Source organism: Clinocottus analis, unplaced genomic scaffold, assembly GCF_023055335.1.
Source record: "Clinocottus analis isolate CAN_PGR_092001 unplaced genomic scaffold, fCliAna1.0.p SCAF_12, whole genome shotgun sequence".
NCBI classification, from domain to species: Eukaryota; Metazoa; Chordata; class Actinopteri; order Perciformes; family Cottidae; genus Clinocottus; species Clinocottus analis.
In genome coordinates, this window is record NW_027175843.1 from 18,995,001 (window position 1) to 19,013,984 (window position 18,984).

Sequence of the window (18,984 nt, forward strand, 5' to 3'; positions counted from 1 at the left end):
ACTAAGCGCTTAAATACAAATATGTTGTATCTTATTTTGAAATGTTGACCGGAAGTGGTATTATCCTCGCCGTCTTGATTGTGGAGGAAACTTTTTTTCCTCCCCAGAGAGAGAGAGAGAGAGAGAGAGAGAGAGAGAGAGAGAGAGAGAGAGAGAGAGAGAGAGGAGAGAGAGAGAGAGAGAGAGAGAGAGAGAGAGAGAGAGAGAGAGAGAGAGAGAGAGAGAGAGAGAGAGAGAGAGAGAGAGAGAGAGAGAGAGAGAGAGAGAGAGAGAGAGAGAGAGCGGCTCCTCCTCTCCACGCTCCAGACCCGCGGCCGCAGCAGCGGGACACTTTCTCAGGACTCACGCCGTGACAACGATCCTCTCTCCCGCTTCTCCGCTACTTGTTTGTACTTGTGTCGTTCCCGCTGGTTACCTGACGGAGTCGGACGGATTACCGGGGAGCACCGAGGAGCTAATGATGATGATGATGATGATGATGATGATGATGATGGAGGGGTCCCGTTAAAAAAATTTAAAAAAAAGTTGCTCAGCGCTCAAGAGAGAGGGAATCTGCTCGGCTCCTCCTCCCGGTGCTCCCGCCGCCTCGGAGGCCATGGGCTGCGGCTTGAGGAAGCTGGAGGACCCGGAGGACAGCAGCCCCGGGAAGATCTACTCCACCCTGAAGAGGCCGCAGGTGGAGAGCAACACCGACACCGTGTACGAGTACGTGCTGCTGGACTTCAGCCTGGAAGGTAGGACCAGATAATCAATCAACCGATCGATATGTTTATCTGTACTTAATATTGAAGACAGAGCTCCTCACCTACTCACCAGAAAAGAAGAGTTATTCTACCTGGAACAGTGAGTTGATCAATTAAAGTGATCAGTCAACGGGCAGTCAATCAACTGGCATCAGGATCGATTGATCATTTAAGTCATTAATTGATCAAATAAACTCCTGTTTCAAGCAGTTTTTCAGTAATAATAATAGATTATATGTAGGTGTCAAAATGTTGGTCAGACAAAATGAACTCGTTATTGATTAATCAACCAAAAGAAGAAACAATGCATTTCAGACAATAACAACAACAACAACAACAACAACAACATATGCTCAGGTCATGTTTTTAAATGTGAAGATCTGATGTTTTTATTTAACACTGTATTATTGTAATCTGAACTTTTTATGACCTGACTAGTAAATCTTGATGTTGTGGTCATTGTCTAGAGTTTTAGTTTCCTTTGGTTTTCAATCTAAAACCCAAAACATCTCCAACATGAAGACGTGATGCTCTTTTTTTTAAACAATTTAAATACATAAACTTGGACTTTTCAACACTGATTGTATGTCCAATGTTTTCTGAGAAAATCCTTTGCATTAGTTACTTTCTCTTGAAGGAAACTGTCGCTAATGTGATCTAAATGGAGCTAAACGCACTATAATAAATATATAAACCCTCCAGCTGGTCCATCTAATAACTATTAAGAACATATTTAGTGTTTAGTGGCTCTTAAATAGCAGACAATCCCATTTACGGCAGTTTTATTACAACATTTTATCACTAATGATCTGTACCTGTTAATGTTTTGTTTTTAATGTGACTCTCTTGAATTTTAAAGCCCTTTCAAAATAAAATGTGTTTCAAGGTTAAAGCGTCAAACTGTGAACTCTTCTCCTGGCAACAGGCCGGTTGGTTTAGCGCATCGAGAAATAGGTCACACAAGGTTTTTTGATGCCTTCTTCCCTTGACACACACACACACACACACACACACACACACACACACACACACATCCCTCTTCATGTACCGGGCATGCAGCAAAATGCAGAGAGAACCCCCCCCCCGCCCCTCCCTCCACCTGCTGGGATATGAAATCTAATTTGAGCATGTGTGATAATCTCAGATGGCTGATAGACATTTTTTTATTTATTTGGGGATAATCCCTTCATCTGGTCCTCAGACTGGCTGTTGTGACTGTGACCTATTTGGAAGGAAATGGTGATTAAGTTCTGAATGGGAGGCGAGCGTGTAAAACAGCAGGCCGGCGCCGTAATGAATCACGGAGGAGAAGGGCTGCTTTTCCAAAATTAGGGGTTGTGTGTGTGTGTGTGTGTGTGTGTGTGTGTGTGTGTGTGTTCAGGGTCAGGGAAGTAAAGTTCGAAATGACTTCAGGGTTCTCTGAACCCTCAGTCCCGTCTGCAGGCGAGCCCATTATGTGGACTAACGATAGTTTTCTTTATTTACCGATAATATTTAGCCTGTGAAGTGTCATAAAAATGGCCGTCACAACAGTCCAGAGCGCTTTCGAGAAGCGGCCTTCTCCTTCTCCACTTCCTTCTGCTCCTATCTCCTTCTCCACTTCCTTCTCATCCTATCTCCTTCTCCACTTCCTTCTCCTCCTATCTCCTTCTCCACTTCCTTCTCATCCTATCTCCTTCTCCACTTCCTTCTCCTCCTATCTCCTTCTCCACTTCCTTCTCCTCCTATCTCCTTCTCCACTTCCTTCTCATCCTATCTCCTTCTCCACTTTCTTCTTCTTCTCCAATTCCTTCCCCTCCTATCTCCTTCTCCACTTCCTCCTCCTATAATCCCGTAGCGAGAGGACAAACCGCGCAAAAAGATCGTTTCCGGGTGGAAAAAAAATGGCCGCCACAACTGTCCAGAGCCAACCAGCGACTTGGGCTTTTTTTCATCTGCAGTGGGACATTTGGGTTGAAAGTACAGTTCTGGTGAGAAACAAAGCTACCTTCAGGTAAACTATTCATTCACGGTCACGTTTCTATGAGAACACAACAACTAAATCTCACAGTTTTTCAATCGATTCACCTAAAAGTTCACCCAAAGTTGGATTTCATTCATATCGAATCCATAATGTGTCTTCTAACCGGTGAAACTTTGAGCCGGGTCCTTCAGGCTTTCTATCAGGCAGCTGGTGGTGTAAAGGTTCGTCAGATCACCTGTAGCTGAAATGCATCGGCTGCATATTTAATCCTAATTTAAGTGAACAGAAGCTCCGGATCAGAGGCCAAAAACAACTTTATGAACGCTGCTCTGCTGCATGCGTTTTGTTGTTGTTGTTTTTTCTGGATTTTTGGGAAGTGCTGGGAGTCATGTGCTGGGAGTCATGGGTTCGGCTCTCAGCCGGAACTTATAAATACAGTTTTGTGTGTGTGTGTGTGTGTGTGTGTGTGTGTGTGTTTGTGAGTCATAGATTGAGTCTACATCCACCTTAAACAAACAGTGGCTTTTTTAACATGCATGGATTAAAAAAGTGACATCAAACTGCAAAATGTGCACCTCAAAACCTTTGTGTGTGTGTGTGATCTCGCTTTTAACATGATCAATGTATCCATCTAGCTAGCGAGATCGATATCTATCTACTTAGATTTTAACATGACTTAAACTGCCTTCTACTATAGCTAGCTAGCTCGCTAGCTAGCCAGATAGATAGATAGCATCTTGACTGTGGGTTGAAAAGGTCTAATAATCCGTCAGCATCACAAACAAATGTGCAAATAGATTCGACTGACGAAAAAACAGATGAACATGATCGAAAACCCCGAAAAGGACATTTGTGAAGTCTCAGGAGCTGAAGTCTCCCGCCAGAGCTTTCTGTTTCCAGATGTATCCTGAGCCGGACATGCTCGACTAATTTACGACATTTTCACCTGCAAATGATCAAACCGGCGCTCGCTGGCCCAAATCCTGAATACTTCCACGTGACTCATTGGGAAAATATATATTATCAGACTACAGTTGTGTGTAATTGTATTTATTTTATTTCTTTTTTTGATGAAAGAAAAGAGAAATCCAACACTCTGAATGCATGTTTACCAAGTAAATCAATGGCAAAAAAAAAAGAAGAAAAGTGCAGTTTTCATGTTCATGTCTTCTTGGCTCTGCTTGATCGTCGCTGACTTCAGAGTGTGTGTGTGTGTGCGTCTCAGAGTGTGAAGCCTCCATAATTGGCGCAGCTGAAGATAAAAAAAAAAACGCTCGATTCCAATCTGTAGTCGTCATGTGCAGTCTGGTGACGGCTGGCATCCTCACGGCCTTTCGTTCTGTCTTTTACGAGACTCTAAACTGTTTTCTTGAGTAAGAACTTTTTTTTTTTTTTAATGATTTGGTTAGAAATTAAAATTGGCCGTTATCTGTGTCTTGGTTTCTGCCAAAATGAAAGATGGAAAGCCGACAAAAATGTGCCAGTAAATGTGTGTTTTCCTGGCGTTGGATCGGATCCTCGCTCCTGAACCCTCTGCAGGGTTTCAGTTCCCCTCCCCGATGGAGGAGGACATGTGATCTGCTCCCAAATTCACTCGAGGTGAAGCCGAGCCAGTTGAAACATGAAAAACACCCGGTGAGTGAAGAGCACCGAGCAAGTGATTACTCTATAAACGATGCAATATTAATAAGATTATATTAAATTTGATTGCCTCTAGTGGTGTAAAGTGTGATGACATGTTTGGGCGTGACCGTACGACTACGCAGCTTCTTGTTGACGCAGCAGTGTGCTTTTAAAAACGTTGATTTTAGCCTTAAATCAGTTGCAGCCGTGTCATATTTTTTATGTTTTTAATGGCTGATTGATCTCCTGAGCGATCGATTATCTGGCTTTGAGACGATCGATGGGACCGCTGTCTGATTTTTCTTGCAGTTTGAGCAGTTCCACTGTTAGATTTCCAATATTTTAAAGTGGACGACGTCGTCGCGATGTCACCCATCAGCTCGTGAACTGCGGTTTTAAAGTCTCCAGTTTGGCCGTCGCCATCTTGGATTTTGGTCGTCGGCATCTCTGTGGTTTGAAACTGTATTTGAATTGGGGGACGCACAGGTACTGACCTGTCAATCACCTTGTAGCCCCGCCCCTAAAGCGTCCCCTGCTTTATGGTCTGTTTGACTCTAACAGACCATAATTTACTAAATGAACATCATGCTGTATAGAAGAAGACTTGAAACTAGAGATTGAGACATAAACTCATGTTTACAATGTTTGCTGAGGGAAAACATCAAGAGAGAAGTAGAGTCACTTATATAGACTTCTATACAACCAGAGGAGTCGCCCCCTGGTGGTCAGGAGAGAGAATGCAGCTTTGAGGCACTTCAGCATTGGCTTCACTTTTCAGACCCGACGGTTGCCGCGTGTTGTGTGAGTTAACACTCGGCATGCAAGAGGAATAAAATCTGTTTTTCCAGCTTTAATGGGCTGAATGAGTTTGTTGAAGCAGGAGGTGTCAAGAATCGGTATTCCCGTGTGTTATTTTTGGAAAAGAATAACATCTGTCAGCACATGTCATTCCTGACAAGCAGCTGGCTGACAGACTCGTGTCTTGTTCGTGTTGCATATCTTTTTTTTTCTGTGTTTTTTTTTTTTGTTCAGGCAAGTTCCACTAACTGCAGATTAATTATAAGAAGCCGACTCCACAAAGACGCCGATCACTGTAGTTTACCATAAGACACACATACACACACACATACACACACACACACACACATCACTCCCCCCTGCTCTGGCCTCGCTTCTCCTTGAAACGATGAAGCGTTTCTGGGACACACACTGTCAAAACTCTCACTTTTATCTGCCTCATCTCACACCCACACACACACACACACACACACACACACAGCATCACCATCATTGTATGTCCGGTTGCTCGGCCCGGTTGCAGGGCAGCTTGGCCTGGATTTCCCCCCCGACCGGGAGGAGGCTGGACGTGGAGGCCTGGAGCCAGAGGCAGCACATCAAAGCAGCTAATGGCCGATTCCTCCCCGAGCTCATTACTGCTCGCTGCACGGCGATGAGAGCGAGAGGAGTCATGTGGACTCTGAAGAGCGCTTCATGTCGTATTGATCTTTTTACTTTTTATGGTGCTCATTGTGTTCCTTACTTTTGAAGCTCAGCCCAGTGAACACGCTGTGTTTTTGAGTTGGAGGAGTCGCAAGAATCTTGAAGAAAAATGAAGCGTCTCCAGAACAATTCAAATGTATTTAAAAGAAATAATACAAAAATAGTGAAATTCGGATCGAAGACATAAAATAGTGTTGCAGCTACAATGCAGTAGCTGGTCCCGCTACCTTCGGTGGTTGTCCGGGGGCTAGCGGGGAGCTAGCAGGGAGCTAGCAGGGAGCTAGCAGGGAGCTAAAGGAGCGCTATCGGAGCGCTAGCTGGCTGCGCTAGTTGGCTGCGCTAGTTGGCTGCGCTAGCTGGCTACAGCGGGGAGCTAGCGGTAACACCCACCGACGGTACTAGCGTCTTGTAACCAGACTTTTACGGTACAGTGAGATGGTAAGCATGGTTAGCATTAGCATGTTAGCATTGTGAGCATGCTGACCTCAGCATATATCTTGAACGCCCGGCTGCGGCCTTGTTATGGAAATATATTTAATATTTTCACGCTTGCACCTTTTTAAAGGATATTTGATATTTCATACTTTGAAACCGTTTCTGGCTTTAACACAGTTGACCTTTCCTAAAGGGAAATATATTTTAAGAAAAATTTGCTTTTTTCCCAAATAAAAACTCAGTCTTCTCCCTCGGGAGGAATTATTGCCTGAGGCGGACGAGCTTCTACTTCCCTGCAGCGACGTCACCGAACTATGAAGGCAATCGAGGAGAAGAGGACGATGGGGAAAGTTGCGTTGGCGGGTCAGGCCAAGATGAATAAACGGGGCGACACAAAGGGATTTGCGGATGGAGAGGAGGCTTAAACTGAGGCGGCGTGTGTTTCATCGCTGGCTGGGATGAACTCCGCTGGAGGCGGTTTGAGTGAAACGTGGGATGAAACCTTCTAATCCGCCACGACACGGCGACCGATTTGCTGCGATGCGGTCCGACCTGCCGAGGCATCGATTCCCCGTCGTCCTCGCGAACGGGGGGGATCTATCTGCCCGTCATTATTTCCAAGGATGAGTGCGATTTTCCGTAATCTCCGTCTAATCTGTGAATGTAACGCCGCATGCTGGATTATTTTCAGATTAACGCCAGAGCTCTCCCAATATTACATTTTAGAGGAGACTTTGAAGGGCAGCGCAAACCTGGAAAGTTGCACTCGGGAATCAAATTATCTTTTTAATTCTCTCTATTATCCAGCATCAGTATCATAAATACTATTACTATATACTACATAGTACTACGATTACAGCCTAAAATGCTGGATTGAGTATCTGTGAGTCTTTGCAGATCCAATATCTCATCATCTTATAATTGATGGGCTCATTAACGCTCCACAACAGCAACAACACGAGTGGCTTGTTATCGCTGCAGAGCGTTGCACATGCACGTCTCTGCTTGTTAGCACGCTGACGTCGGCATATTTGCATCTATCTGCCAATCAAGTATTTATGGAGATATCGTTGTGTTGTTTGAGACTGTGGGGTAAAGGATGAGGAGACAGGAAGTACTGAGCGTTACCATCAACTAATCTGCACTTTCAACTGAACTCACAAGCAGGGAAACACTCAACCGGTGTTTTGGATGAAGTATTTAGCATTTTGGAGCTTTTAGATCAGCTTTGTTCACATTTGGGGGCCTAAAAATACACGTGTGTGTGTAACCTTTTACAAAGCAGCTCGGATGCATTTCACTGACTCTCCTCCTGGCATGTCGCTTAGCAGCGGTTCGAGCATCTGGTCCATCGGTAACTGCAGAAGTGCAACAGTCGGCAGACCTCGTTGGCCGCGCGTCCGTCCTCCATCGCGGGCGCAGTGGTCTTTCCGGAGCCGCTGGTGGAAGTCGCTTTAACTCGCGTCTTTCTCGCCTCCTGTTGAGAGCTGCACATGCATGACGTAGAGCAACGCTGAGAGCAATTTGTCAGTTATTTTACACTCGGGGAAAACGTTGACTTGTTTGCAATGAAATGTGTCGGCTCGGTTCTCTGCATCGACACCCAAGTTCAGGTAACTGCTTGTTTTTTCCTTCTCGTGTTACTCTTGTGTTTTCTTGGGGGGGTTGTGAGCTTTACTCCTTGTTGCCAGGCTGCTTTCTCCTTTTCACACCTTCTCTCCCATTCACATACGGCCTCATAAAATCCATCTCGTAACTGCTGTCTGGCTCCTTCCTCCCTCCTTCGCCTCCCATTCTCTCACCGGTCTCTGTGCCCTCAGTTGTTGCTCAACACCACTTGAGCCCCCTAAACATCCTCCACCTCCCCTCCTTCACCCATCCTGCCAGCCCCCCCCCACCACCACCCTCTTTGCTAGTCAGTTCTTCCTCTCCTCCTCTTCCTTTTTTTTCTCCCACACATCACTAAACAGAGGCCTCAGTGTGCGGGCCGACGGGGCGAGTGGCAGCGGGATGGGAAGGGAGGGGGCGAAGGACTGAAAGCATTAGAGGAGACGAGCAGAAAGGCTGCAAACAAAAGCCTTGGTTGGAGGTGTGTGTGTGTGCATGACATCATGGTCCCCTCCTGGGAGCCATTATCCGCGGTGCGGTCAGCGCGACCCTCCGGACGTTGCCGGTAATCCACGTTTTGACTCGAGCGGCTCGGTTTCATCCTCCGAAAAGAAATAAAAGGGAAAAGTTGAGCCCCCAGCTGCATCGTGTACGCGTTAAATCTATGTTCAAGTGTTTTGCAAGTGGGATTTTAAGCCCACAGGAATGCGAGCGGGCCGTGGGTGCACTGGGGTTGTGGTGGTCTTTAGTCTCGTCATGGAGCCGGCCAGACGAGCCATTGAGAGGCTGCAGGGACGCCGCTGTGTGGACGGGTCCCTCCTCCGTCTCTGGGGGTGTTTGTCCGTGAGAATGTGGGGGGTTGTAGTGAGGAATGCTCTCACACACACAACTTGAAATGTGTTAAATGGACTGTGTGTGTGGGTGTGTGTGTGTGTGTGTGTGTTCATGGGGCACATAGCCAAGCCCCTCTTTTTAAACAGCCACTCTTTGTGGACACAGGAAGTACGGTGATGGTCACAGGGATTTCCAGCCAGGGTGTTTTGTTTTTTTTCTTTTTAAAGGGAAAAGCAACAGCGACACAGTACCGCTCTGCAAGCGGCCGTGCTCTCTCTGCACCTTTTGCAGCCGGTGAGGAAACAGGATAACACAACCTGAGGTGCACGTCCCTCGAGGCTGCAAACCCCTCTTAAGGGTGTTCAATACTTTTTTCAAAGTTGTAATAAGCATGTAGAGCTGCATCAGCAGTCACACGGTGACGGACGGTCATGTGCAAATATTCATGAGATGCCTGAACCTTCATCAGAATGCCTGAAGGGATTAATGCTGCAGGTGGCGTCCATTTTTAAAAGTGCCAAATTCGATGTTCGGAGCGACTATTGATGTCGACTATTTGCTGTGTAGAGATACAGTGCAGTCACGCCTCCTCAGTAGAGAAAGAAAGAGTGAAAGTACAGACGCAATACATCAGAAAGATGGAAAAAAGACATTTTCGTGCATTTTACAGACTAAAAATTGGACTGAATTGATGTTTTGTTTGATGGATAGTGCATCAAAAAGATAGAGGGGCATTCTTCACTATTTTCTTCCATTTTATCAACCGAAAGTTTTGACTGAATGGATGTTTTGTTTCACTTAAATCTAAATTTCTGATCAAATCAGAGGAGTCGTGATTCGGGTAATTCAGAAGTCTTGAACCAGGCGACACGTTTTCTCGACTGAACTCTCACTCAGAGCATGCTGGGTCATGAAAACGGCCCAAATGTCCCGGCAGCATGAGGTTCACACTGTATTTCTTCTTGTGCCAGTCTCGGAGACACACCTTTTTAGTAACGTTAAAAAAACACACACCAGACCTCACTGCTTGCACACAGTGTGTGTGTGTGTGTGTGTGTTCATATGTTCGGTGTATTTATAGAGCCTTTACGTCACAGCGTGGCGGTTGTGGCGTCCCCCTCTACACGTTGCTGGTTGTTGTTTTTATGGCCGTCATCAGGCTTTGAAGCCGTCTGTCGCAGCTGGACTCGGGATATTAAAAACTCCCCAGACCAGACGGTTCCAGACCTGCAGCGCTGTCGTCGTCTTATTGCGAGACCCTCGATGTGAAGGAGGTGACACGTCAGTCACTTTCACACGCCGCGGGATCGCAATTAGCCAGATGGAAGTTTGTCTAATGAGTTTCTGATGTGAGAAAGTTACAAAGAACAGCATCTGATGCTGGAGTCCAACACGAAACTGGAGCTATAATAAATAGTACGCTCCGTCATCATCATCTGGCAGACCCTGTGTGTGTGTGTGTGTGTGTGTGTGTGTGTGTGTGTGTGTGTGTGTGTGTGTGTGTGTGTGTGTGTGTGTGTGCTTTCCTGTCTCCGGTAGCAACAGTGGAAAAGTGATGTTTAAGTAATTACACAGGAAGGAAAAGAGAACTTTCCCAGATCGTGTGCATGATTTTTGGATGCTGAACGGTTTCCTACGTTTACATGAACACAGACAAACCTGCAAAATGTCTTTTTTTTGTACAATTCTGGGCCCACGGTACAGAAGCTTTCTCCGTGGTGGATTGTGTTGTATTGTGATGATTAAAGTCAATTGTGCAGTTATCAGTTCTTCCCAGCAATTTTGAATTTACTTGTCAATCATTTTACGTATTCTTTTACTTGCTTGTCACACAATTGTTGTAGTCAAATGCATATATTTTGTGTTTAACTGATGAACTGATGGGGAGGTGACAAACAGGACAGAGCATTAATAGTCTGCTGCAAAAGGGCAATACAGCATCATGCAGTAATTCTAAAGCCAGCTGTTGAAGTAAAGAAACACTAAACTGCATTTTCAGCTTTGTGCACGTTGTTTTTTTGTATAAATCTGCTGGAATGCATCTTACTGAACTGTCTCGTGTCTCTGTTTCTGCAGGCAGTCGTCCGACGGTGCAGTATGTGGCGTCCCTGTCCGAGCTGCCTCAGGCCCTGCAGCCCTACTACACGCAGGGCTACGTCCTGACCGCCTTGCACCCCATCATCCTGTCTGTGGGGCGAACCCGCTCGCTGCCCTTCAGCCTGCTCTACCGGGCCATCCTGGCCCGTCCCAGATCCAGGTACTTAACTCCTAACCCTCTTTTAAACTTTAAACCTCATGGTCCAGTTGTAATGCTTACCTCTAACTTTCTTTAAAATATGGCCTCCTTTCAATTCTTGACCTCCTTTTCCCTGTTTGAGTGTTTTCCCTGTTTGAGTGTTTTCCCTGTTTGAGTGTTTTCCCCTGTTTGAGTGTTTTCCCTGTTTGAGTCGTCGTAGGAACCCCAAATTAATGCCAATACTTGTGTTTGTTGTTTGTATTTGTTCAGCAAAGTCTTGGGAAAAAAAATGTATATCTCCAAAAAAAACACTTTAAAAAAGATATTTTGATCATAATTATGAACATCCAACATGATGTGAGCCAGATTCCACAAAAAAGCCTCCTGGAGCGTCAATAAAACACCTTTATGGAAAGATTAGGACCTAAAGAATCAGAATCTGCAACAAACATCACAATAAAACAAAGTGTTGTCCTGTTAGGAAGAAGTTTCAGTCCAAAAAACTGTGTCGTTCGGTTCAAAAATGGAAAAATTACGTATTTTTTGCCAAAAGATTGTCTGAATGGGGCATGCTGGGACTTAAAATGGGCGCGGGAGGATTTTCACGCACGGGTTCCAAAAGTTTAAGGGTAAATGTTTGATACTTTTCCAAAAATGTAACCCATTAGTTACTTTAGCGTCAAAGGCAGACTGAATGGTAGTGGGCCCATAACGGACCCCTGTGGGACGCCATGTCTGATGGTGATAGTCTGATTTCTCCATGAAAGAAAGACACGGATTATCTGGACCCAGAGGCTGCCGGTTAAGTGTGGATTGGTATCAAACGAGTGTGAGAGGTGTACTTCACTCCACTCCCTCTGCCACATGCCTCCCCACCGTGTGGCCACATGTTCGCCTCCATACTGTCTCGTAAGTAGATGAATGATGGATGAAACCCGCTGCATATTTAATGCAGAGCCCCGGTAGGAGGTCAGGCTGCCGTGCCTGGAGGAGACGATGTTTTGGTGTGACTTAAGTCTACCGTGACGTCTATTGGCTAGAAATCCACCCAGCAACAGGGGTCGCACGGCAGCCAATGGCGGTGGAGTACCTCTGCTCTCTGCGCTGTGATTGGTTGGGAGACTGTAACTATGATGAGGATTTCTTTCATAATATTGCAGCTGAGGTGAATTAATAATGTAAATGGTGTTTTCAGTACTGTATACTACGCAGTAGAGTAACTCAGGACATTTACTCAACTACTTAAGTACAAACTTTGAGATACTTTTAGTATTCAATCGTATGCTACTTTATCCTTATTGTACTTTTTTACTCCGCTCCCGATTAACATTTAATAACCAAAGCGTGACCAATCCATAAAATATAACACTGTTCTGTATATTAAACTATCCGACAGTATTTAAAGTAACTAAATGTGCTTCACCTCCACCAGCTGTGAGATTTAAAACACTGTAAAACCATCAAATATTTTCCTATAACCTACATATATAATAATATTGAATACCAATAAGTACTTTTACCTTAATATCTCAAGTAAAGAATTGTGTGAAAACCTTTTAATTATTTGTGAAATCCCTTTTTCGCGAGTTATTCCAACTTCTACTTTGACTTATTTTGCAAAATCTCACTTTCATGTTGAAGCTGCAGGAAGTCGTGGAGGAGCTTCACGTTGTCGTCGTCGCCCTCTGTGTTAATTACCCAGACACTCGGCGGCGGTTCTTTCTCCCGCTGAGCCTCTAAATGATTTATGTGTTTGTGTCCTGCATCTCGGTGACAATTACAAGTGAACTATGAACCCTCCAGATGGACTCCAACAAGAAGATTCCCCCACGGACCCGAGCAGTCAAGCGTCGCCGCTGAACTCGTCTCACTTCCTGTGTTTTTTTGGGTCGGTGTGTGTTTTCAGTAAGCAGATGGCGTCCATGTGTCACAGCGTGCCGACGCTGAAGGTGGAGGAGTGGCCGCTACCCGGAGATTCGCTGACGGGCGACACGGTCCGAGCGCTCATCGACCGGGTCAGTGGGATGCTCCGAAATTTAAATGTTTTACGGTTCCCAACCTGAGGGGTCAGCTGCCGTCCTCCGAGGGGTCCCACGATGAACCAGAGGAGCCTGAAGGACCTGAAATAAGGAACTGATTGATGCTTTGCTCTTTTCAAGCCCATAAAATCCTTTGAGGAAGTACAATTTGGATAATTTCACATTGGATGGATCTGAAAAAAGGTTCTGAAACAAAAATAAATGTCAAAATATTGAATCATTTATCTTTTCAAGACTCTTGAGATGCTTAAACGAAGCTTTAAATAAGTGAAATACTGAATACTTTCACCTTTTGTTGGACTCTTTAATCCTTTAAAGAAGTGAAATGTTGAACATTTTCACCCGTTTCCCTGGAAAAACGTCAAGTCAAAGTCAGTTTTATTGTCAATTTTACGTATATTTTACATACATGAAGTGAATAATAATAGTAATAAAGTGCAAAATAGTTTAAAAGTTTAAGAAAAAAGAGAAACATATAAGCATATACATAACTATGTGTACTTAGCAGCAGTCAGACAGAGTTTAGCAAATAAATAAACATCCTTTGACATTGTCAGGACTGAAGTTAAACACTAAATCATTTCCACTTTTTACGTTTCCTTAAATGAGCAGAAAACACAAAACTTTCACCTGTTTCACATAAAAAATCCATAAAAGCTTGATGATATTTAAATCCTTGGTTACTTTAAAGTGGATTTAATTTCTTCTTACTAAATAATACACAGACTGAATCTTCTTTTGGTAACCAAGTTGACTTTAGCGTCATAGTTTTCCTGTAACGTTGAGCCGGGTGTTGTCCGACTGCGTTCCTCTTCTCGTCTGTCCGCAGGTGAACAGCAGCGCCCGGGGGGGCGTTCGATTCGTGGGCTCGGTCCTCCAGCAGGTGAGCGGGGTCACCAACGGCAGGGTGCACAGCCCCAAGCGGAGCTGCCGCTCCCCTCCACGCACCCCTCCAGGTACTCCGCCCGGAGACCGCGAGCTGGAGGACAACACCTACAGTCCTGGTGAGACTCTGTGGATGATTAATATTCTAATAAACATTAATCCGTGGTCGGAGACGCACTTACGTAAAAGTAGCAATACCACTTTAAGTTATTCATATTTAAGTAAAAGTAGAAAAGTATTTGCATAAAAATGTGTTTAAAGTCAAAGTTAAGGATTAATTAAAGTACTTGTTAATATTTATTATAACATTGTATTATAATTATTGATCTGTCTATCACTTTAATGTTGCAGCTGGTAAAGGTGAAGCTAAGTTCAAGTACTTTGTGTACTGATATAAAAAAATTTAAAATATATATATATATATCTATATATATATATATATATATATATATATATAAATATATATATATATATATATATATATATATATATATATATATATATATATATATATATATATATATATATAAATATAAATACCTGCGTTCCTTCAGACTTGAGGTTGCTGGTCTTCTTCCACTCCTGGGCTCCGGGCTGCGCTCCTCTGGACTCGCTGGCCTGTCAGTACCACCAGGGGGCGCTCTCCATGCGCGTCTCCAGGAAGGGTCAGGTGGTCAGCTCCCTGGAAGCCGATTGGCTGGAGCTGACCGCCGCCTACTACCGCAAAGGCTGGTCGTTGGTGGACTCCTTCGTCTACTGGGACACGCCCAAAGGTTGGTGTGACGTCGCTAAGCTTCAAGCTACAGCTAGCGGCGGGAGAAGTACTTCAGTCAAAGTAGAAATACCACTAAAAATACCAGCTAAATGTTCTATATCAGAATGAAAAGTAGAAGTATTTATTGTGATGCAATTCTCCTTTTTAAAGTGTTTTAAATCCCGAACAAATACATGTTAGAGCTTTTTAATTAATAATTAATACTTTGTATGCTGCAGGATACGTTTGTCGCATTCTGCTACATCATATGTTTCGTTTACCTACAAAGTAAATGAATGCAGTAAAAAGTACAATATTTCCATCTCCAGGGTAGAAGTAAAAAGTAGCATAAAGTGGAAGAACTATACTGAAGCGCAAAGACATTGTATATTTTAGTTTATTTCAGCTTTTATTTGAGCATTTTAAATCTACAAAGGAGTGAAGAAGATGAGACCTTGTGTTTAAAAAGTCAGGAACAACTGGTGTTTCTTCTTCTATCGCTACCTTTTCTATTATTCTCATAAAACAGTGATTCACACACACACACACACGCACGCAAACTCAGTCACTTCCTGTTTTGGCTACTCCTCCTCCTCCTCTCTCCCGCCACGTCTATATTTGGAGTCGTCTCCCCGACCCCGCCGACCTCACTTCCTGTTCCTTTGCGGAGTGGCAGACATCGTCCTTAAACCTCTGAGGCCTGAAATAAATGTGCTATAAAACACACACACACACACACACACACACACACTCGCACACAGGCAGCGGTGAGAACTCCCCACACACACATGCTAACCTATTTCTGATAACTGGGTCATTATCAACCCAATTACATTCCTCTGCGGCCTTTCAGCACGGAGAAGATTTGCAGCCTAACAGTTTTATAAAAGTGGGTTATTGTACATGTACATAACTCTGTGTGTGTGTGTGTGTGTGTGTGTGTGTGTGTGTGTTCCAGGTGAGCCGGTGCCCAGGTCGCTGGAGGGATTGTTTGTGTACGAGGAGAGAAGCACCTCCCCTCCTGCCAACGACACCATCGTTGTAGAGCAGTGGACCGTCATCGAGGTGTGTGTGTGTGTGTGTGTGTGTGTGTGTGTGTGTGTGTGTGTGTGTGTGTGTGTGTGTGTGTGTGTGAGATTCTATACAACCAGAGGAGTCGCCCCCTGGTGGTCAGGAGAGAGAATGCAGCTTTAACACATCAAGAATAGACTTCTATACAACCAGAGGAGTCTCCCCCTGGTGTTCAGGAAGAGAATGCAGCTTTAACACAAGAAGCATAGACTTTAATGTATTTTCTGATCGGTGTATATATATAATACATAATGTTTATGTTGTGTCTCCTCTCAGGGCAACAATGTGAAGACAGACTACGGGCCTCTCCTTCACACTCTGGCTGAGTTTGGTTGGCTGCTCACGTGCGTGCTGCCCACGCCCATCATCCGCCACGACAGGTAGATAAAACTCCACCAGCTCACGAGCTCGTCGTCTTAAGAGCCGCCTCAGCTAACCGACGCCTCTGTGTTTGCACACAGCGACGGGAATCTGGCCACGAAGCAGGTGGTGTTCATGCAGCGGCCCGTCAGAAGCCAGGCGGCGTCGGGACAGTCGAGGAAACAGGTATTTTATAAGAAAAGCTGGTGAACATATTAGTGATTTACTTCACCTGTCATATAGTTTGTGGGTTAAGCTATTTATGTGGCTACACTGACCCCTGGTGGACAACGTGGAGGTTGCGCTTCACTTGCAGTGGCTGTAGACTCTTTTCTTTTTTCTTCTAATGATAAAACAAACTGTTATGCTTATGTGATTATCTTGGCAAAGGGAATAGAAATGTGAAAACTTGTTGTGTGCACTCAAAACTTGTATTTCAACTTGTGAAAAATGGGTGTTGCGTTTATATTTGTACTCGGTGTGTGTAGCATCTTTATAGTCACAAAGCCTCGTTTAAGCTATGGGAGCCCAAAAAGTAAAAATGTAGCTAATAAAACTATCCCACATGGTCTGTTGAAAAATATGAGATGAAAAATAAATCAAGGCTTCTTTCAGGGAATGAAGAAAACAATTAAATGAAATTGCACAATTAAAATACAGCTATAATTGTCATGTTTAGTGTCATAATTGCTCCTTCTGTTCATTTGGAACGCCTGGAAATGATTCTACTGATTTTTTTTTATATATATATATATATATATATATATATATATATATATATATATATATATATACATATATATATATATATATATATATATATATATATATATATAAAATAAAAAATAGAAAAAAATAAGATGTATATATAACTTAAACATATATTTTTTGTATATATATATTTGTTGTATAAATTTAAAAAAAAAATATGAATATTTAAATTTTATTCAAGAAATTGTACATGTTGAATAAATAATTGTGTGCATATATATTTTTTTTAAAAATAGTAAGTAATCAGATCTTGTAAAAGTACTTATTTTATTTTTTTTAAATATATTTATAAAATTAAAAAAAATGGAAAAAGCATAAAATAAATAAGAATGTTTTTACAATGTAGTATCATACATTTGCTCTTTTCCCCTGTGCTTTATTGTATATATTTGCTCTTTTCCCCTGTGCTTTATTGTATATATTTGCTCTTTTCCCCTGTGCTTTATTGTATATATTTACTCTTTTCCCCTGTGCTTTATTGTATATATTTACTCTTTTCCCCTGTGCTTTATTGTATATATTTACTCTTTTCCCCTGTGCTTTATTGTATATATTTACTCTTTTTCCCTGTGCTTTATTGTATATATTTACTCTTTTTCCCTGTGCTTCAGTGTATATATTTGCTCTTTCCCCTGTGCTTCATGGTGAAGTCCGCTCACAGACGAGCGGCACTAACTCGTCTCTGTCCTCAGGCGTCCTCGGTGCACGGCGACGTGTCGAGCCGCTCCGTGAGTCGAGCGGTCAGCCGCCGCGTCCCTCCGGGCGTGGAGGAAGAGGAGGACCTGTCTCCGACCGCCGGGGGCATCGGGGGGTTCCCTGTGTTCGGGGGCGGGTATCCCAGCGCCCTGTCCCACCTGGAGGACGGCGGCTTCGAGCAGGAGGAGGGCAAAGCCGAGGTCACCTGCATGTGAGCCGCTCGGCCGCTGGACTTCCAGGCCTCCGTCCTTTTATTAACAGACTTTTAATGTAGAAGAACTCGGCACTTTTTAAAAGAAAGAAAGAAAATGTTTGTGATGAAGCCATAAAGAGAATGAGGTATTATTTAGATCTACGTCCACACTTCAAGCATATTATTTAACGCCATCTTTTTTTTTTAAGGGCAGTTCAGGTGCTCATGGGAAATCACAACACTATAAAAGCAGATCTATGCACAACACCGGTGGTAAAAAACTTTATTTTTTAACCCAGCTCACACATCTTACTTTCATTTTTCTCTGTTTACCACATCTTTAACGTCCAGTGGTCTCACCTCTTGTTGCTTTTTCACATCACTTCACCTTCTGATGCATCAACAGTTAAAGCTCCTCTCCTCTTATAGGCTGAGGGATGTCAACGTCAAGGAGTTTTCCTTGTGTACTTTGGTACAGACAACAGTACATTTGTACAGATAACAGTATTTCTGAGGATTTTAGAGTTCAGGTGCTATTGGGAAGTGTTGTAACCGCTCCTCGTTTAATCCGGATCAGGAAATGGCAGTAAAGTTTGAATTAAACCGCCACGATATTCGTTACTTTCTTTACATAAAGGTACTTTTTTTTTAAGGTTGTGTCCAGGTCTTTGGGAACTACTACTGCATGTGAGAGGGGAAAAAGGTTGCATAAAGAGTCTGTTCTGAAGACTACAAGAAAGAAACGTCTGTAGCTCGTCTCTGCTGCGGGCTCCAACTGCCAAGTTGCATTGTGGGTAATGTAGGTGACCAGGCTTAGAAAGAATTTGTGGAATAAAAAGACGACGTCTCTGGTTCTGCCGCGTTGATTTTTGTATTATCGTTTTTGTAAAACTGTTCACTGAGACGTGAAAGTGTTAAACTCTTCCTCTTGTCACTATAAAAGGGATGTTTATTTTTAAGGACGCAATACTTTTTGTAAATATGATAGTATTCATTGTGCAAATTTGTTTTTTTTAACTAATTGTGGTTAATGTTATGTTGCTCTTTGGGGCATGGAAAGGTGATGAAATGCAAGAAAAGAATAATTTTATGTGATTCATACATGTTTTAAATGTATTTTCCTCCAAACGTATCAAGGTTTTTACTAAATATCAGTATTAATATTCCAGCCTTTTCTCTTTTTCTGGAGTTGTACATTTTGGTTCCTTTTTTTTTATTTTAATAAACACTTTCTTCCCGTGGCTCGAGAGTCCTTCAGTGCTCTTTACGACAC

General features: G+C 43.4%; 1 protein-coding gene across 1 annotated transcript; it reads left to right on the top strand.

Moving 5' to 3' along the window:
* The first annotated feature begins 294 nt into the window (after positions 1-294).
* On the top strand, positions 295-18,953 carry rftn2 (raftlin family member 2). Its single transcript, XM_068572556.1, has 9 exons — positions 295-734; positions 10,783-10,963; positions 12,849-12,957; positions 13,811-13,985; positions 14,421-14,639; positions 15,579-15,685; positions 15,968-16,071; positions 16,153-16,237; positions 17,515-18,953. Exons 1-9 carry the CDS (start codon positions 596-598, stop codon positions 17,731-17,733), a joined length of 1,338 nt encoding a protein of 445 aa, XP_068428657.1. The 5' UTR covers positions 295-595; the 3' UTR covers positions 17,734-18,953.
* Positions 18,954-18,984: the final 31 nt, after the last annotated feature.

Bases quoted from the DNA above. Each gene is read 5' to 3' on its own strand.
- rftn2 (XM_068572556.1), top strand. From the start codon at position 596: ATGGGCTGCGGCTTGAGGAAGCTGGAGGACCCGGAGGACAGCAGCCCC. The intron at 13,986-14,420 runs GTGAGACTCTGT...GCGTTCCTTCAG, and splicing joins GGACAACACCTACAGTCCTG to ACTTGAGGTTGCTGGTCTTC. The intron at 16,238-17,514 runs GTATTTTATAAG...CTCTGTCCTCAG, and splicing joins CGGGACAGTCGAGGAAACAG to GCGTCCTCGGTGCACGGCGA.